The 15,859-nt window shown below is 44.6% G+C and overlaps 2 protein-coding genes across 2 annotated transcripts in view; both read right to left on the reverse strand.

Annotated features, from left to right (window-relative positions):
• The window catches only part of LOC105189112 (amyloid beta A4 precursor protein-binding family B member 1-interacting protein), a 141,978-nt gene extending 129,166 nt beyond the window's left edge, over positions 1 to 12,812 (reverse strand). Inside the window, exon 1 of the mRNA XM_025306622.1 lies at positions 12,375 to 12,812. The gene's annotated coding sequence lies outside the window, so the exon portion shown is untranslated. The remainder of the gene's footprint in view (positions 1 to 12,374) is intronic.
• Positions 12,813 to 13,994: 1,182 nt separating this feature from the next.
• On the reverse strand, positions 13,995 to 15,596 carry LOC105189121 (uncharacterized). The gene is made up of 3 exons (XM_011151025.2): positions 15,453 to 15,596; positions 14,754 to 14,966; positions 13,995 to 14,439 (listed from the first exon to the last, which is right to left on the reverse strand). The coding sequence occupies exons 1-3, from the start codon at positions 15,594 to 15,596 to the stop codon at positions 14,038 to 14,040; spliced, it is 759 nt and encodes a 252-aa protein (XP_011149327.1). The 3' UTR covers positions 13,995 to 14,037.
• Between the last annotated feature and the right edge of the window lie 263 nt (positions 15,597 to 15,859).

Raw genomic sequence — 15,859 nt, forward strand, 5'->3', positions numbered from 1 at the left:
ATATGATTAAAGTATATTGCTGCAACATTTCTCTCTCAGCCGAATGAGCAGCTATGAATCTTCGATACCCATGAGACACATGCCACCTCTCTGCCACACCCTACATATATAGCTCTGTCTCTGTCTCCGTGATACCGCGTCGGCAGATACCCGAGGAAGGACACGTGGGTGAGCCGAAGGTGTCGAGCACTTCCGCTCATTGCGGAAGAGCGTAGACATGGCGGCGGCGGCGGCGGCGGCGGAGCCATGAAAGGTAGTCGTAACTACCTCCTGCACTACGCAAAATAAGGCGAATTCTACAGCGAAGCGAATCGAAGCAACGCTTGGTAATCTGCCGATTACCAAGCGTTGCTTTCTTCTTGCGGAGAAAACCGTCCGTTTGAACGGGGTTATCCCCGTTCCCTGATTCCGCGTCGCGCATAATTTCTTCTTCCACGTCCGAAATGCGGCTCGAGAACGAACATTTATCCCCGCGGGGTTAATACCACCACCTCTACTTAGCCGTCCATCGTCGTTATCATGCACGTTTCCGGTGCTCAAACGACGAGTGTCAACCGCGACGCGATAATAATTGCCCGCGAGGAGCGCACGCGACCGGTAATTTGTTCGCGCATCATCGTCATCGTCCTTATCGAGGAAATAACAGGACGAGCCAAACCGCTCTCTCGAACTACCATCTCAAGAACGGCATTTTCGATCACATAAGCGCATAAGCGCGAGCGATCCTTCGTTTTCACGCCGTTGCATCGCGTAGCATCACGCTGCAGAAGACAACGGACGGGACAAAAAGGCCTGCACGGCAATCATCGCCGCGCGCGAAAATGACGCGCACTGCCTCCGCGCGCCTTGGCTTTGTTTCGAAACCCCCCCCTCCCCCCGTTCGTTCCAGGTTTTAGTGGCCGCTGCCTCGCCAAGGGCGAAGAAAAGGGTCACACGTAAGTATAGTCGCGGAGGCAACCGGCTGAGACATTGAAAACATTGACGATGGACTTTGCTCGCGCGAGTTCAACTCGATCCTGCGCGTCTCTCACTGACGTTACGCAAAGATTACCACTGGTATAGCGATAACAGCCTCAATTCCATACGGAGCATCATACCATACCATAAGAACGAGGAAACAAGCCTTGGCTCAAGTAATTAACGCGGCGATCAAATGTGTGTACCTTACGCATTTCGCATTTTTGTAGGAAATCGAATTTCGGCTTTTCGGCAAACCGAATTTATCTCATATGAACCGGGAGTGTTGTGTTAGCCTCCGCAGGAACTTCGTTCCAAAACGCGTTCATTCTGTCACTTGTTTATTCATCCAATCTTTCTCCTCTTTGCACACATTACGATGGAGAGAATTTATTATTATTATTATTATTTTATCGCGAAATCTAGACACGAATGTACGTTGTATGTTCAGCAGTTTGTATCTCGCGATTTTGTAAATTGTATTTGCACGGGTCGCGCAAAATTTAACAGACTGTACTGTCTGTAATTCACATAACTTCGCTACGTAGTACGTTCTGGATGATCGCTCATCGTGAACGAAAGTGTGAACAGTCGCTTCTATACAACTTCTTCTGTACGACACTCGCCGTTGCGATGCAACGGATAATCATTTTTGTGGAAGCATTGTTCACTTTATCCACATTTTCCCTAGCCTGAACGACTCGTCAAGAACGGACCACGTGTAAGGTCTTTAACGCCTTTAACAGAATAAGGTGGAACGCGAGCCTGCTTCCTCGCTTCCTCTCGACCCGTCTTCCCTTTCTCTTGGAGCGCGACGCGCGGGGGTGAAGCATTGTGTTATCGATCGTTTTCTCGTTTCCACGAGGCACGATGCGAAATTCGTGACTCTCGCGGCAAGGATCGATCGGCCGTCTCGCCGACCGAGGGCAACGGAGCTGGCGCACCTAAAGTGGACCGAGAAGAAGAAAAAACGATCGTGTACATCGGCGGAATCGCGCGCACGCGAGAACAAGCGAGCGCTAGAGCGATAGAGAGACGATCTAATAATAGGACCAGCGTGTACATTAACGAACTTCCGTGAGAGCATCGTTAAGGACGCCGAGAAACCGGAAAGCTAAGCGGGGAGGCATACTGGCAGCCAGGCAGGGTGAGAGAGGGCGAAAGGGACGTGAGATGAAGAGAGGGAGGAAGGGCGTGAAAGAGGAGGCTCGAGAGTAAATTTAGACGGGCGCCTTCTGGCCACGGCAGCTGTGAAAACTCGTCGATGAATCGACGCTGAACGCGTGCCTCCAACGTCGCGCGTCGCGTCCGCGAGGAATCTGGATATTTAATTCCTTCGTAGGCGTTCGGTATAAATCGGTCTTTCTAAATTTGCATGCCGCGCGCATAAATCTGCAAGACTTTGCACATCTATATTATATAACTATGTATACTTTACAATATATAAAACAACAGTGTGTGTGTGTGTGTGTGTGTGTGTGTGTGTGTGTGTGTGTGCGTGTGTGTGTGTGTGTGTGTGTGTGTGTGTGTGCGTGCGTGCGTGCGTGCGTGCGTGCGTGTGCGACATCCTCGATGGAAGCTAAAGAAAGAGAATTCAATTCAATCGGAAAGTAATCATATCGCTCGCTCTATCTGCCTTCACTGTATATTCTCAACAAGTCCGATACGTAACCAGTAAAATAATACGCAATTTCTTAGTCGATAGACACGCGTCGCAGGGATGCAAGGGATTTGATGGACATTGTGAAATTCATGAAAATTACATATGTATAATGACGCTGTTATAACGACCGAGAAGCAATTTACGTTGAAATGAAATGTTACGCACACACACACACACACACACACAGGTCGCCGACGAACGAGATAACGCGCGCTGCTGCAGAATTCTCGCTTTTACACGGCTAAACTAACGGCTGATAATCGTGTTTCATTTTCACTACGACGAGAAGCATCCGAATGCTGCGGCGGCGGCGGCGGCGGCGTCGCCGCTGCACAATAATTGCGCCCCCGCCTCGCGAACAACCCTATCCAACGGTAATTTCGCAGAATGAGGTGCATCATTATGTAGCGCGCAGCGCGGCCGTGCGCATTGTACGATTCAATACGAGCCCGGTGCAAACTCCGAGCGAGCACCCGCGCGAGGCGCCCGCGAAGTTTCCAAATAATCCGAGCCGACAGACGGCGGCACGCGCGATGAGAGCAGAAGTGATTCGGCGGCTGAGAGCGCGCCCCGATGTACGCAGTACGCGGCAACTTTTGTCGCGAAATTTTGTTAGAACCTAGCGCGAACACAAATAACAACGATCTCGAGATCGCGATCCGCTTGCGCGACAGCAGCGAGGCAAATATACCGGAGCAGAATCGGGCTACTTGCGCGGTGATTTATTATCGGGCCGCGACTTATCGGGAAGTTCATACAACGATTCTCGACACGATTTCGCATTTCGATATCGTAGAGAACGCGAAGAAATGGCGAGATTGGATCATCAGCTTGTGCCGGAATGGCCGAAAGACTCGGCATAACAAAGTCACGCTCATATTCAAATTGCCGTTCTCGTGTACGACCCTTCTTACGCCCCAGTGGTCTAACTACAGATCGATCTTCTTGAAAAGATCAGAAATTTATGTTTGAGCGTTTCCATAAATCGTGGAACCGTGCTGTAATAAATTCCCGAAGCACGGCATTTCTCGTGCATTTGCGTGGGGCGCAATGAGGAGACCGTTCTTGGAACGATGATTTTATTTATCCGCTTCCTCAAACGTACTTTCCAGCATCCTGCCGGATCCAGCGCTGACAGCGAAGTTTGTGTCAAGTTGCTAACTACAGCTTCGCGATATCAACTAAACAGCAGAGCGGAGAACTTTTTACACGCATTAAAGCGGCTTGCAAGAAATTAAAGAACCGAGGGGATTGCATAAGGAAATTCAATAAATATGAAAGCACAGCTTAAGAGAGCACGTTTTATAAATAATCCAAAGCTTGGCTTGGCTTGGCTTGGCCAAATAAATACAAAAGTCTAAATGAAATTCAATTAAGCTTCCTTTAGATTTTTGTATAACTGTATCTGCGGCTGGATAAATTACACGATGACTGAACTGCTTATCGAAATTACGGATCAAGGAGGTTTAAACGCAGGCAGCCTACACTGACACACATATATGGTACATGTAATTGAATACAAAATAATTCTGAAATAAGTCCCCTCGCAAGTTTCAACATGAAGGACCCATGTAAACTGCTAGATAGAGAATGATATAGAATATCAAATAATTTTCATATATAAGCCTTTCTCTGTACACCTCAACTTTTGACTTGAGTATATAGAGCAATCAACGGTTTGTATAATGTCGTGTCTGGAGCTTCTCCATCGTTCCTTCAAGTCCGACAGAATTTGCAGGATTAATGTAACGTCAAAAAATTTCACAACTCGGGTAACGACGACGACGGGTACGAACTCGCGACTCGAGCTTACTGCTGATCGGTGCCGGCGATTTTTTCGAGCGTAAAGCGGACGACAAGTTCATGAAGACGCATGGCGAATTATAACTCGCTTACCTAAATGACGCGATTAAGGAAAAATATGGAAACAGTGCACGCGAATGCGGGGGAGGTCGCGGAAAGCCGAGCACGTCAGCGGAAGTTATCGCGGGGCACGCGTGCGACGTGAAATTAATGATGGGATCGCGTGCAGACCTTCGAAACACGAGGGTTGCACCTGCACGGCACAGTCTTAAAAAGCAGTGAAGGCACGCGCGCGCAACACGGAGGAGGGGGCAGACGCCCCCTTATTTCTTTATCTCTCTCGTCGACAGAATTCTTTTGCGGGTACGCAAACGCGGTCGCCGCTATCGGTCGCATCGCGTCTCGTTGCGCGTCTCGTCGCGTCTCGTCGCGCGTATTTGTAGCAAAATTAGCTGTTCTTGCAAATTAGATCGTCTTAAATAAAGCAACGCGATGAGGAGAGACGTCAGAACGTGCGAGAATATTTATTTCGCAAATGCGCAAATGCGGGGTTTTCAAGACGGACATAGAAAGACGGATCGAGGAGAATCTAAATTTCAAATTCTCGTCATCGTCGTTAGTTATCGCGATAAATTTCGGAAAAAAAAAAAAAAAAAAAAAAAATTTTACTGTTCGATCATTGAGCGATGATCATTTTCATAAAAAATTCTCTCCATCGCCCGGTTATGCCCTTTTTTCTCTCTCATTCGCTAGCGAGAGCCGGAAATTCTCTTGGTAAATGGAATTTCTCTCTCTCAAAAGAGCGCGTTCTCTTCAAAGGAAACGGCTTTTAGCCGGCACGCTCCGGCCCCGAAGAGATTAAAACTCGCCGCGACACCCCACGAAAAATCTCATGCTCCGCGAGGGTGCACATACGCGCGTGTACACCGGTACATTACTGAGGGTCGCGGTGACGTAAAGTGACTCGGCGGGGGGAGGAGGGGAAGGGGAGGGGACAGCCCATAGAGGGTGCGAAGATAAACCCTGTAAACATTCGCGATAAAGGTGTCCCTGGGGAGGAGAGAGAGAGAGAGAGAGAGAGAGAGAGAGAGAGAGAGAGAGAGAGAGAGAGAGAGAGAGAGAGAGAGAGAGAGAGAGAGAGAACCGGACGGAAAAGACGAGTGCCGCGAAAGCCCCGTCGACAGCAATATTGTTCTAAGATTTGAGATGGCCGGAGGAGAGAAAAGAACGCGGGCCGAAGAAGTCGGGGATTTCGTTACGCCCGAATGTAAGCCCCGCATCAAGGGTGCGTTCGAGTGACGACGTTGTTGGCAAAAGCGAGGGCCCGCCGAGTTCCGCGAGTCCTTAATGCGGAAAATACTCAATTAATCCTTTAATCTCACAAGGAGGCTTTGATCAAGGGCTCGTCGAAAGAGGGAAGTATTATGCACGTCATGGAGCAGAAAGATCGATGGATAATGAAATGACGATGATATTATACGCATATTCAAGCAAATGCACGACGTAATATAACATAAAATTACCACTGTCGGATTACATACCTGCTCTGACTCTGGACATTTTTTTATTATTTCCATCTTTTTCATAGAAATACGTATTTAAACTTCCGATATCGAAAGTTGTCCAGAAGTATACACGCGTCTCGACACTGGTATTTGGATCTTAAATGAAAGTAGATAAGGATCATTCACGTCATCATTTATCACGTAAAACATCGTGTAATATTCGCGAGAAAGTTCAACGATTGGAGATTGAATTGCCGTGAACGATTATTTCCAAAATTTTTATCGGAAACGAATTCTCGTGATATATGATGATAGAAAATCTATTCGTTCAAATATCAAGGTGCTTTCTGTACAACGATTTGGAAATTATTGACATTCGAAAATTTAGTTACTCGATATAACATTTCATTCCAGCAACTTGGATGTCAAACTATATGGTAAATATCTCTGTTTAAATCTCTGGTAAATTTACCGTATATGTTGATAAGCGTTGTGATAAGATCCAATGGTCTCTCTCTCTCTCTCTCTCTCTCTCTCTCTCTCTCTCTCTCTCTCTCTCTCTCTCTCTCTCTCTCTCTCTCTCTCTCTGTCTTTACTATTTAGAGCTGAATTTTATTTTATTTATTATGAAGTTGTTGGAACGAAATGTTAAATTGATTATAAAACGCAAGGGATTGATACACGCGAGGTCACACGATACATTCGATGCATTGTGCAACAATGAGAAGGGTACGATAGAACAATAATAAGTGTGTTGCCAAAAATACAAGAAATCATTGTATAAGCGGTGAAGAGTGCGCAGCGCGCACTTATCGCCGTATATGCAACGATATTCTGCGGTTCACCCCGGTGTTTGCTATCTCGTATGTGCTTTGTGGTCCTGATAAAGTAATATTTGCAAACGACAGCAGAGGCCAGATAAGAGCCAGCATCATCGCTAACAACGCTGATCGCTCCGCGTTCCGAGGTCGATGGCGTCGCGACTTTGCGAATATAATCGATTTATAACAGACATTTTCAATAATACGATTAACATTCTTCTTGCTCTCTCCTCCTCTCCTTCCCCCCCTCTCTCTCTCTCTCTCTCTCTTGTAAAAGCTAGAACTGCAAATAAAGACGAAGAAACTCGTTGAATTAAAATTGCAATGTACGGTGGTGTAAAATGTAAGTAATTTGGATGAATTTCCTTTTAATCGCGCAGATTAAATTGCAATAAAGAATATCAGTCGTTGACGACGAAGGATTCGTATCCCATTATTATCCACGCGGACTATTCTTCACTTACTTCAAGTGCCACGCAGAGATATTTCCTAAACACGCACAATAAATCTCTCTCTCTCTCTCTCTCTCTCTCTCTCTCTCTCTCTCTGTCTTTCTCCTCAGTTAAAAAGCCAACATGAGAAGAGAAGAGAGACCGCTGGAACCGCTCTAAGAGTTATTTTTATTGCGCATTTTTTCTCGTCTGGGTGCTGAGCCGAGTGCGCCGCGGAAAAGGGTGTGTACATCCCACACATACACGCGCGCAGCATACACACGTATAGGAGCCACGCCACTTTTATACACGAAAGACAAATAGAGTTTCATATACAGACGCATGTACACGAGACGCGGTGAGTCGCCCTTCCCTCCCCCTCCCCCCCCCCCTCCTCCCTCTCATATACAGAGAGCGAGCTGAGTTTCACGCGGATACACGCGTGCGTGTACGTGAGCACATACGCGCAAGTACACGCAGCGAAAAGGCCCTTCTTCGTCTCCATGCCCAGAGCATTTCCTTGTTACAGAGCATCACGTGCCGTGGAAAGAGAGCGAACTCGGTTAATAGACGACGACGCACATTTATATAGGCAGCCTCATTACTATCAGCTTGCCTTCTTGTAATCGCATATGTTATAGACACTCCAGGAAGAAGCTCCGAATTCATTAAGGAACCCACGAAACGAGAGATGGAGAGAGAGAGAGAGAGAGAGAGAGAGAGAGAGGTCGTGCGCTCAGTATTCGTAGGACGTTCCGTATAATCGGGGGAGAGGGGAATGAGAATGCAAGATGGAATTTTTTGATGAACCGCGAATATGACGGACGGAAGAAAAGGGAGAAAAACGGAACGGAGGAGAAAGCACCGCGAGGACTTCATCGATCGGTGGTAACTCAATATCCTTGAAAAGCGTACAATGCGCCATAATTGCGATGGAGGTCACGAGCAAGGTCAATAACCGCGTACAATCCGCGTCAAAACGACGGCGAGCATTTTCGCAGCTTTTCTTGATTAGATCTGTGCAGAAAGTAGCAAAACAGTAAAGTAGTATACGACGTGCACGTAGTACATGTAAGTAAGTGTGCAAAGATATATATCGGACACGATAACCAAATAACGGTTCATTGACCTGGCGAGCAGTTTCAGCAGTCGGAACATTTTCTCAATTCGTTCGAGCGCATTTGTCGAGAAATGTGAAAATTAAGCGGATTCGAGCAACTCGAGAGAAGACACAAAAGATACAAAAAAGATACACGTTTGTACAATCATGTGTATAATCTCCTACAAGAAGATAACGATAGCGCAATTCTTGAAAAGTTGTCTATTGACGATAAAGGGAAACTAGTGACTAGTGACTGTCCTCGACACGAGAGAGAGTACTCTCGTACAGCTCGGTACACATAAATATGCCACTGTTCTTGCTCAAAGCATGTGTGTGTGTGTGTGTATGTGTGTGAGAATACATGTGTGCGAATCATTGCGTGAAATTAACTCCCGAACAGTCGCACCTTAGAAACGACTCGCTCGCCCATGTCGACGCACCAAGAGTCCTAACGAAGATACCGAATGCTCTCAGGCAGCCTAATTGGCATCTGCAAGCTTATCAAGTCAAAATATAGAAAGAATACGTTGATATTTGATCACGATAAAAGTAGGCCACCTGCTTGCGTGTCTAAAGACTTACTGTCTGAGGATCCAAAAAAGTTTCGTTCACGTTTATCGGACCGTTATCGTCCGAGTATAGCGGTCAGTCAGTCGCAATAATCAGAGAATAAATCCGCATCGAAGTCGCGCTTTGTGGCCACGTCAATGACCACCCGCCGCCTAGCCCAGTCCCAGCATTATCGTCATTAGTATTATTATCGTTATCGTCATTAGCGCGGATGCTCCATGCCGCGCACGAACGCGCCTCTCTTCGAGGCGAAGAGCATCGGCGACACATCGCCGTGCCTCGGCAACGACTTTCCGCTTCCGGCACGGCCGTAATCGGCAGCGAAGATTCTCCCTTTCCCTACCCTGTACTCGTCTTCCAAGTTGGGACCCGAAACCTAACCTAACCTAACGATATTTAATGGGCCACGATAAGGAGCTTTAGGAGGTTTTGCAATACGGAGGAATAAGTTCCGCGTATTGGAACCTCCTTCGGGGAATGTCTTACAATTTCGAACTGCTCGCTTGGACATTTATGTTCATGAGACGCCATCATCGAGACGCTTGTGTGATTATAATTAGCTCGGCTCGGATTTTAATTAGAACGATTTAAATTTATAGTCTCGAGTTTAATTGGAACGTCGTTGAATTTATAAATCGCACGCATTCGACGAGAGACATTACGTTGAATATTGAAACTCCTTTATTAGCCAGCTGAATCTAGGTGGCACAAACGCGAGCGTATTACGCTCCGCGCCGCGCCGCGACGAATGTTACAAATAGCCACGAGAAAAATGTTTAGCAATTTAAATTTCATTCCGACTCGTTTACGTATGTACCGTTACCTTTCTTTCACCGACCCTTCAGGTACCCTTCCGCGGAACGCGCTTATTCAAACCATTTCGAAACTCTCGCCGCGTCCGAATTGTCCGAGTTGTCAACGTACCAACCTGACATACCTTTTCGCCAGTATGCCGACTCGTCCATATGCTTCTCTTCGTCGTGCTCTTGCGCGCACGATAATGTTAAAGTTAACCTTGTCCGTTCGCTTTAACCTTGCCTGGTCTGCTGAACTCGAGTACGCGCTCATCACGTACACGTAAGTTGTGAAAGTAACGTTAGCAATGTTTGTTGCAGATTGCGAAAAAACTCTTCACGGACGTGATACACGATAAATATTTATCCTTGGTTTTCATTTGAAACAATTTCACGATAAATGTGAATACAATGACGAGTCTCTCTCTCTCTCTCTCTCGTTTTTAAAACTTCCAGTATTAAAATTTGAACGAATAAGCTCGCCTACAAAAGATTTTCTCAAATTACAATATCAAATGTCGTCGATTCGAATATTAATCTTTTCGCAAATTAAATAAAAAACGTTTAATTTTAAGCATATAATAAAATTAAATGAGAAACATATATAACAGACACACACATATATATATATATATATACAAAACATGTCTGCGAAACTTCTCAAAGACGCCAAAAACTCTAAATCTCTAAAAATATAAAGCTTCTTTTGGAAGTCTTATCTAAGACGTTTCTGAGACACAACAATATGAGACGTTTAATTTTAGACAAAGATTAATAGAGAAAACACGCGCGCCGAATCTGCTGGTCGTGTTATCTCACTCAACGAAATCTATCACCTAATCGTCTATTTACTCCGCGGCCTATCTTGCTCCGAAATGTGAATAATGATAAGTGGAATTTTTTCTGACGTCGACGAGACGTCATCTAGTTATTCACGTTACTCTCAACGGACCGCGACAGTTCTTATTGCAATTCCGAGGGAGTTCCCGACGTGACGAAATAAAGGCATAGATACAGGCGCACCGCAGCCTGTCGCCTTGCAAGTCGATCCCCCGAGCATTTTCCGGATCGTTGAACATTGTGTCGAGCGAGCATGTCGCTCATTGACCCTCGTGTTCCAAGGATGGCCCATGGAAATCGACCGGTAGAGACGTCATCGTGCGAAATAATCGTGCGTGGTATAATTGTCACCTCGAACAGTTGAGCCTTTAACGCTTCCGGAGCGTCTATTCCTCCTCGATTAAAAGCGACGATCTCTACTGCTACTGAATATACGATAACAGAGCAATTATTTTTCCTGTATGCAATTACGTAGGAAATTCATTTTCCGGAATGCTTTTCATTCTCCTTTTTGCCTTTTTGTGCTTGCCTATATGCGACGTGCGTTCATATTATTGTCATCGTTATCGTCGGTGGACGTGATCCTCATCCTCCTCGAAAATCGCGCATCGTTACGAACAGAACTCTACGAAAGGACGAGAAAAAGTCTTGTCACACGTTATTCGAAGACTCTAGGAGGCACGCGCGAGTGTCACTCGAGACAAGACGGATGAGGAACTGCGCGATCTCGTCACGACAAAGAAACTAGACGGATGCAGCAAAATCATTATGACAACGAAAATCCCGCTCGTAGTTGCGCTCGTATAATAATTTATTATCGGCTCAAAGTTTTATATATGTGTATGGATACATACATACATACATACATACATACATACATACATACATACATACATACATACATACATACATACATACATACATACATACATGCATACATACATACATACATACATACATACATACATATATACATACATACATACATACATACATACATATATACATACATACATATATACATACATACATGCATACATATATACATACATACATACATACATACATAATATATATATATATATATATATATATATATATATATATATATAGGAATTTGTAGATATATATAAATATTATTCTGCTCTCGTATCGTACATTTTCTGCAGGATGATATTTCGAGGACAGAGCGCGCGAAAACATTTTGTCAAAATATTTTCTCTCAGCTGCGTGTATACTTCGTGTGTAATCTCGATTAATAAATGTCTTGTATTTTTCAACAAAGTGTATAATTCTATAAATTTCGCGAGATTGACCAACAATAAAAATAAAATCATCGTCGTCGTTGAATTCTCTCTACTATAGGTTATAGGTTATAGGTTGTAAGTTGGACTTAATCTTACATTACACGGCCGTCCCGCAGTCTGAAGATGCATACGAATAATTCAAAATGCGCGGAAACTGCTATAATTGGAACGTAAAACGTGAAGTGTGACGCGTCAGTATAGCGGTACTCTGCGAAGTTAGGCGACGAAGGGGAAGCGAGACAAGCACTGTTTACTGTTTTTTTTTCTTTTTTCTTTTTGCGATGTATATCCTCACTGGGATTTCCTGCGATGCCTAAACCGATCTGAATGACTGAATCTCCATGATATGATAAATTCACCGGCGATTTCGCTCGAAACAATCGAGTTGCGAGTTCAAGTGCTCCTGTCCGAGCAATTTCGCAATGAATTTCCACCGAATCACCTGTCCTTGTCTAACTAGAAAAACTTTCGATCGGACATCTTTGATTCCGAGAGATCGGACACTTTTCGGACGCCGGATACTTCGCGCCGGGGTTGTGATAATATGCGAGTGATAAAAAGTGCATGGAAATGTTACTCACCGGGATGATTCGCCGATACTACTTCCCTCCTTTCTGCCGCCGGCAGTAGTAGTGGCTCCGCTGAATCCGCGTCCAGCCGTCACACAGATATCGTCACACACCTCGTCGTCACGCACTGTGTGTCGGAGCTTCTCGTCTATCCGACTCCACCACGACCCGCGAATTTCGGATTCGCGGATAAACAGACGGACAGACACGGAACGATACACGAGAATTCGAACACGTTTTTACGCGTTGTACGCGCGGGAGGTACCGCCGTGGAGTCGCGCAACCTGGGACTGTGCGTCTCTCACTCTCTCTCTCTCACTCTCTCACTCTCTCTCTCACACACACTCTCTTTCTCTCTCTCTCTCTCTCTCTCTCTGTCTTGCTGCGCGAGAGCACCGAGCGCAGAGACACGTTATCGATACGGGCCTCGGGCCGACATGCACTGACTGCCGGCACCTACTGCCGCCGACGACCGTCTCTCGCGCATCTCGTCATCGGTAAAGAGAATGCGCGCGCGCGCACATCCGCACGCTACGCCGCTCGTGCGTCACAGCGAGATCTGTCGGACGCCTTTCGAAACATATTCGACTCGCCGGCAAGGAATAATTTTGAATTCGAATTTAATTTCAGACATTCTGCACAAAAACGTGTCTAATTCAAATACTAAGTGATATCACCGACGAGATAATACTAAGGACTATCAGCTCTGGGTAAATTTTCGTATTCGACGAAGGGGGGCCCCCCCCAAGGGGTCTGGCGATAGGGTGTCCTCCGAGTAAAATCAATTGAAAAATAAAACCCGAGTTAAGCAGTTGAAGCGATTGAAGTTTACATATATATTAATTATAAACCCTCAAGTATCACCTCTCTCCTTTCCTCTATGCTTTAGTGTTGCAAACTGAATTCTATAAGGCAGATAGACAAGAGAGAAAAGTTATCTTCGGTGCTGAACTGGTTGGTACTGGACCATGACTCTGGAATTACCTCCAGGCCCCCTCGGGGCCCCTTTGCCAATACGAACATTTACCTGCATTACTAGCATTACCTCTTCAGTGCTTTGGTAAAACGTTAAAATAAAACGTTCGATGATACTTCGCACGATGTTTGGTTTGAACTTCATATGTTAATGTATTCGAAGACTTAATATTTAATACGTACTTTTATTTCTCCTGCTTCCTTCCACCGCTCTTTCTAGACCTCTGGGCAAAGTCTGTCGTAGAGAGTGCGTTGCAACTGTGGTTGTAGCACGGATATAAACCGCCTGAAAGTGGATATAGCATATAGACTTTCACCACATGCAAGTTTTGCCACCGAGACCTGAAAATGGATGTAGCATCGTAGTTCTCCTCTCAAAATGGATGCAGATGGCGCCCTTTCCCAGTGCGGAAAGTCGGTATCGCAGAAAATGCCGTGTTGGCCGCTTTCATGTTCTTCTCTGGTATGTATATATATATATATTTTTTTTTTTTTTCAAAATCAATACAGAGAATACTTTGTTTGAGAGAACGGATACGACACTAAGTTCTCTATTTTATCCATGCAAGACAGCTGAGTCACGTGTGTTCTCCTCGTATACACAACGATCGATGGAAATGTAACTGCTGCTGTTTCGTCCAAGACCTCGTACTAGCGCGCTGTATTCGTCTTCTCACTTTACCAACACACGATGCTGATGTTAGGATTCGTGAATATATTCCTCGGCTGGAGAAATTCTCATTCCCATGAAAGCGGCCGAATAATTTCCTTTGCCGGGATCGTCGAATACGACCTTGTCGTTGACCGTCCAACGGCTGTAACGAATTTCCGAGACAAGATCAAAGCCTAGTTTTGTCGCCAATGATTGACTGTAGCCCGAAGTGAATACACCACCGATTGCTGGTATCTTCAACGTGGAAGCAACTTGAACGCAAGTTGTCAAGAGGGACAAGCCGACACCTTTTCTTTGATAAGACGGATGAACACAGAGAAGATGGACACGAAGATACGTTTCGCAATCGAATGCCTTGTACGCATTCGTTTGCTTGATCACGGCGTTGATCAGTCGCATAATATTTTCCAGAGTGTCTCCTTCGAATTTCTGGAACAAATCAGACGCGACAGTTGGTAGACAAATAAAGATTGGCTGATATTTTCACTCGATATGATATATTTGATTTAATTTCACTGATTTGCTATTTATTTCTACATTAGAGTCTACATTTTACCAATATTTTGTGTAATATACTATAAAAATATAATATTAAACGGTTTTTATAAATTTTGAATAGTTTGGATTTTGGATAATATATATTTTTTCCACACACACACACACACACACACACACAATCAAAACTAGATATTTGATGTTTTAATTGTTACAATGAATTTTATCTTACGCAATAGCATACGTACTAATACACGATTGTACGTGTCGGTTTTATCTGAATCACTGTTGACTCGCGTAACGGCGACTCCAATAACACGTCCCGATGTTAAACTGAGTGCGACCAAACTAGTATTGTCCTTCATCCACGTTTTTGTAAGATCCAGTAATGCACCCACGGACTTTCGGTCTTCCAGCAAAGAAGCCGCTTTACACATCGGCTCTTCCCGGAAGAAATGATGCTGCGCTAAGAAACCAAGGTCTATCATTTTTTGCACGTTCGCACAAAATCACGTTGAGTCTTTCGTTTCGGTGTTATTCCTCAATCCTATCGAATATTAAATTATCGTTAATGACATATAAATGACGTATTAATATGTCATTATGCTCGGTGAGAAAGAAACATGAATCCATTTGATTTTATTAGCATTTCAAAGCGGCACGATTCTCCGCACTACTGGCTGAATAATGCTTTACGATCGCGCACGGGGTTACTTCGCAAATAGCTAAGTAGGATAAACATAATTTCCCAGCTGGGGAATTCAGCGGAAGGATATTTTGCAAATGAAGAACGTAGAGGAAAAACACAGCGCAAAGGTTGTGAGAAACAGGGAACGCGTCTGCCGTTGACGCATTTTTGTCCGAACGAAGCTCGTAATTACAAACTCTTTTCGCTCGAACTATCGCACGGATATTCTTTACAGGTTTTCCCACTTGTGTTGCTAAACTTTTATCAAGCGTAAAGCTTCCTCGTATTGCGCTGCCTTGAGATCTTGAATTTTGCATGGCGCTGTGTGTGCTTCCCATTGTAGAGGCGCATACATCCTTTCTTCCATCTCAAGTATTAATTCATCCTTTTTATCCTTTTCCATGATTATACTATTTGTTTCACGTCGAAATTCCACTTCGTAATGATTAGCCGAATATGTTAACCGTAAACAGAGACATCATTTAATATCGACTGAAAGATGCAACGTATCGCATACATCCTTTAAAATGTTTCTTATCGATTTCCTTTACCTGAAGTAAGTAAAAACACAAGTATATGTATACATACTCGTGTATATATCGTACATCTTGGTTTGTAAAAATTTCATATTCGAACAAATATAAATATCGAATATTCAAGATCATT

The sequence above is a fragment of the Harpegnathos saltator genome, unplaced genomic scaffold, assembly GCF_003227715.2.
Source record: "Harpegnathos saltator strain DR-91 unplaced genomic scaffold, Hsal_v8.6 scaffold791, whole genome shotgun sequence".
NCBI classification, from domain to species: Eukaryota; Metazoa; Arthropoda; class Insecta; order Hymenoptera; family Formicidae; genus Harpegnathos; species Harpegnathos saltator.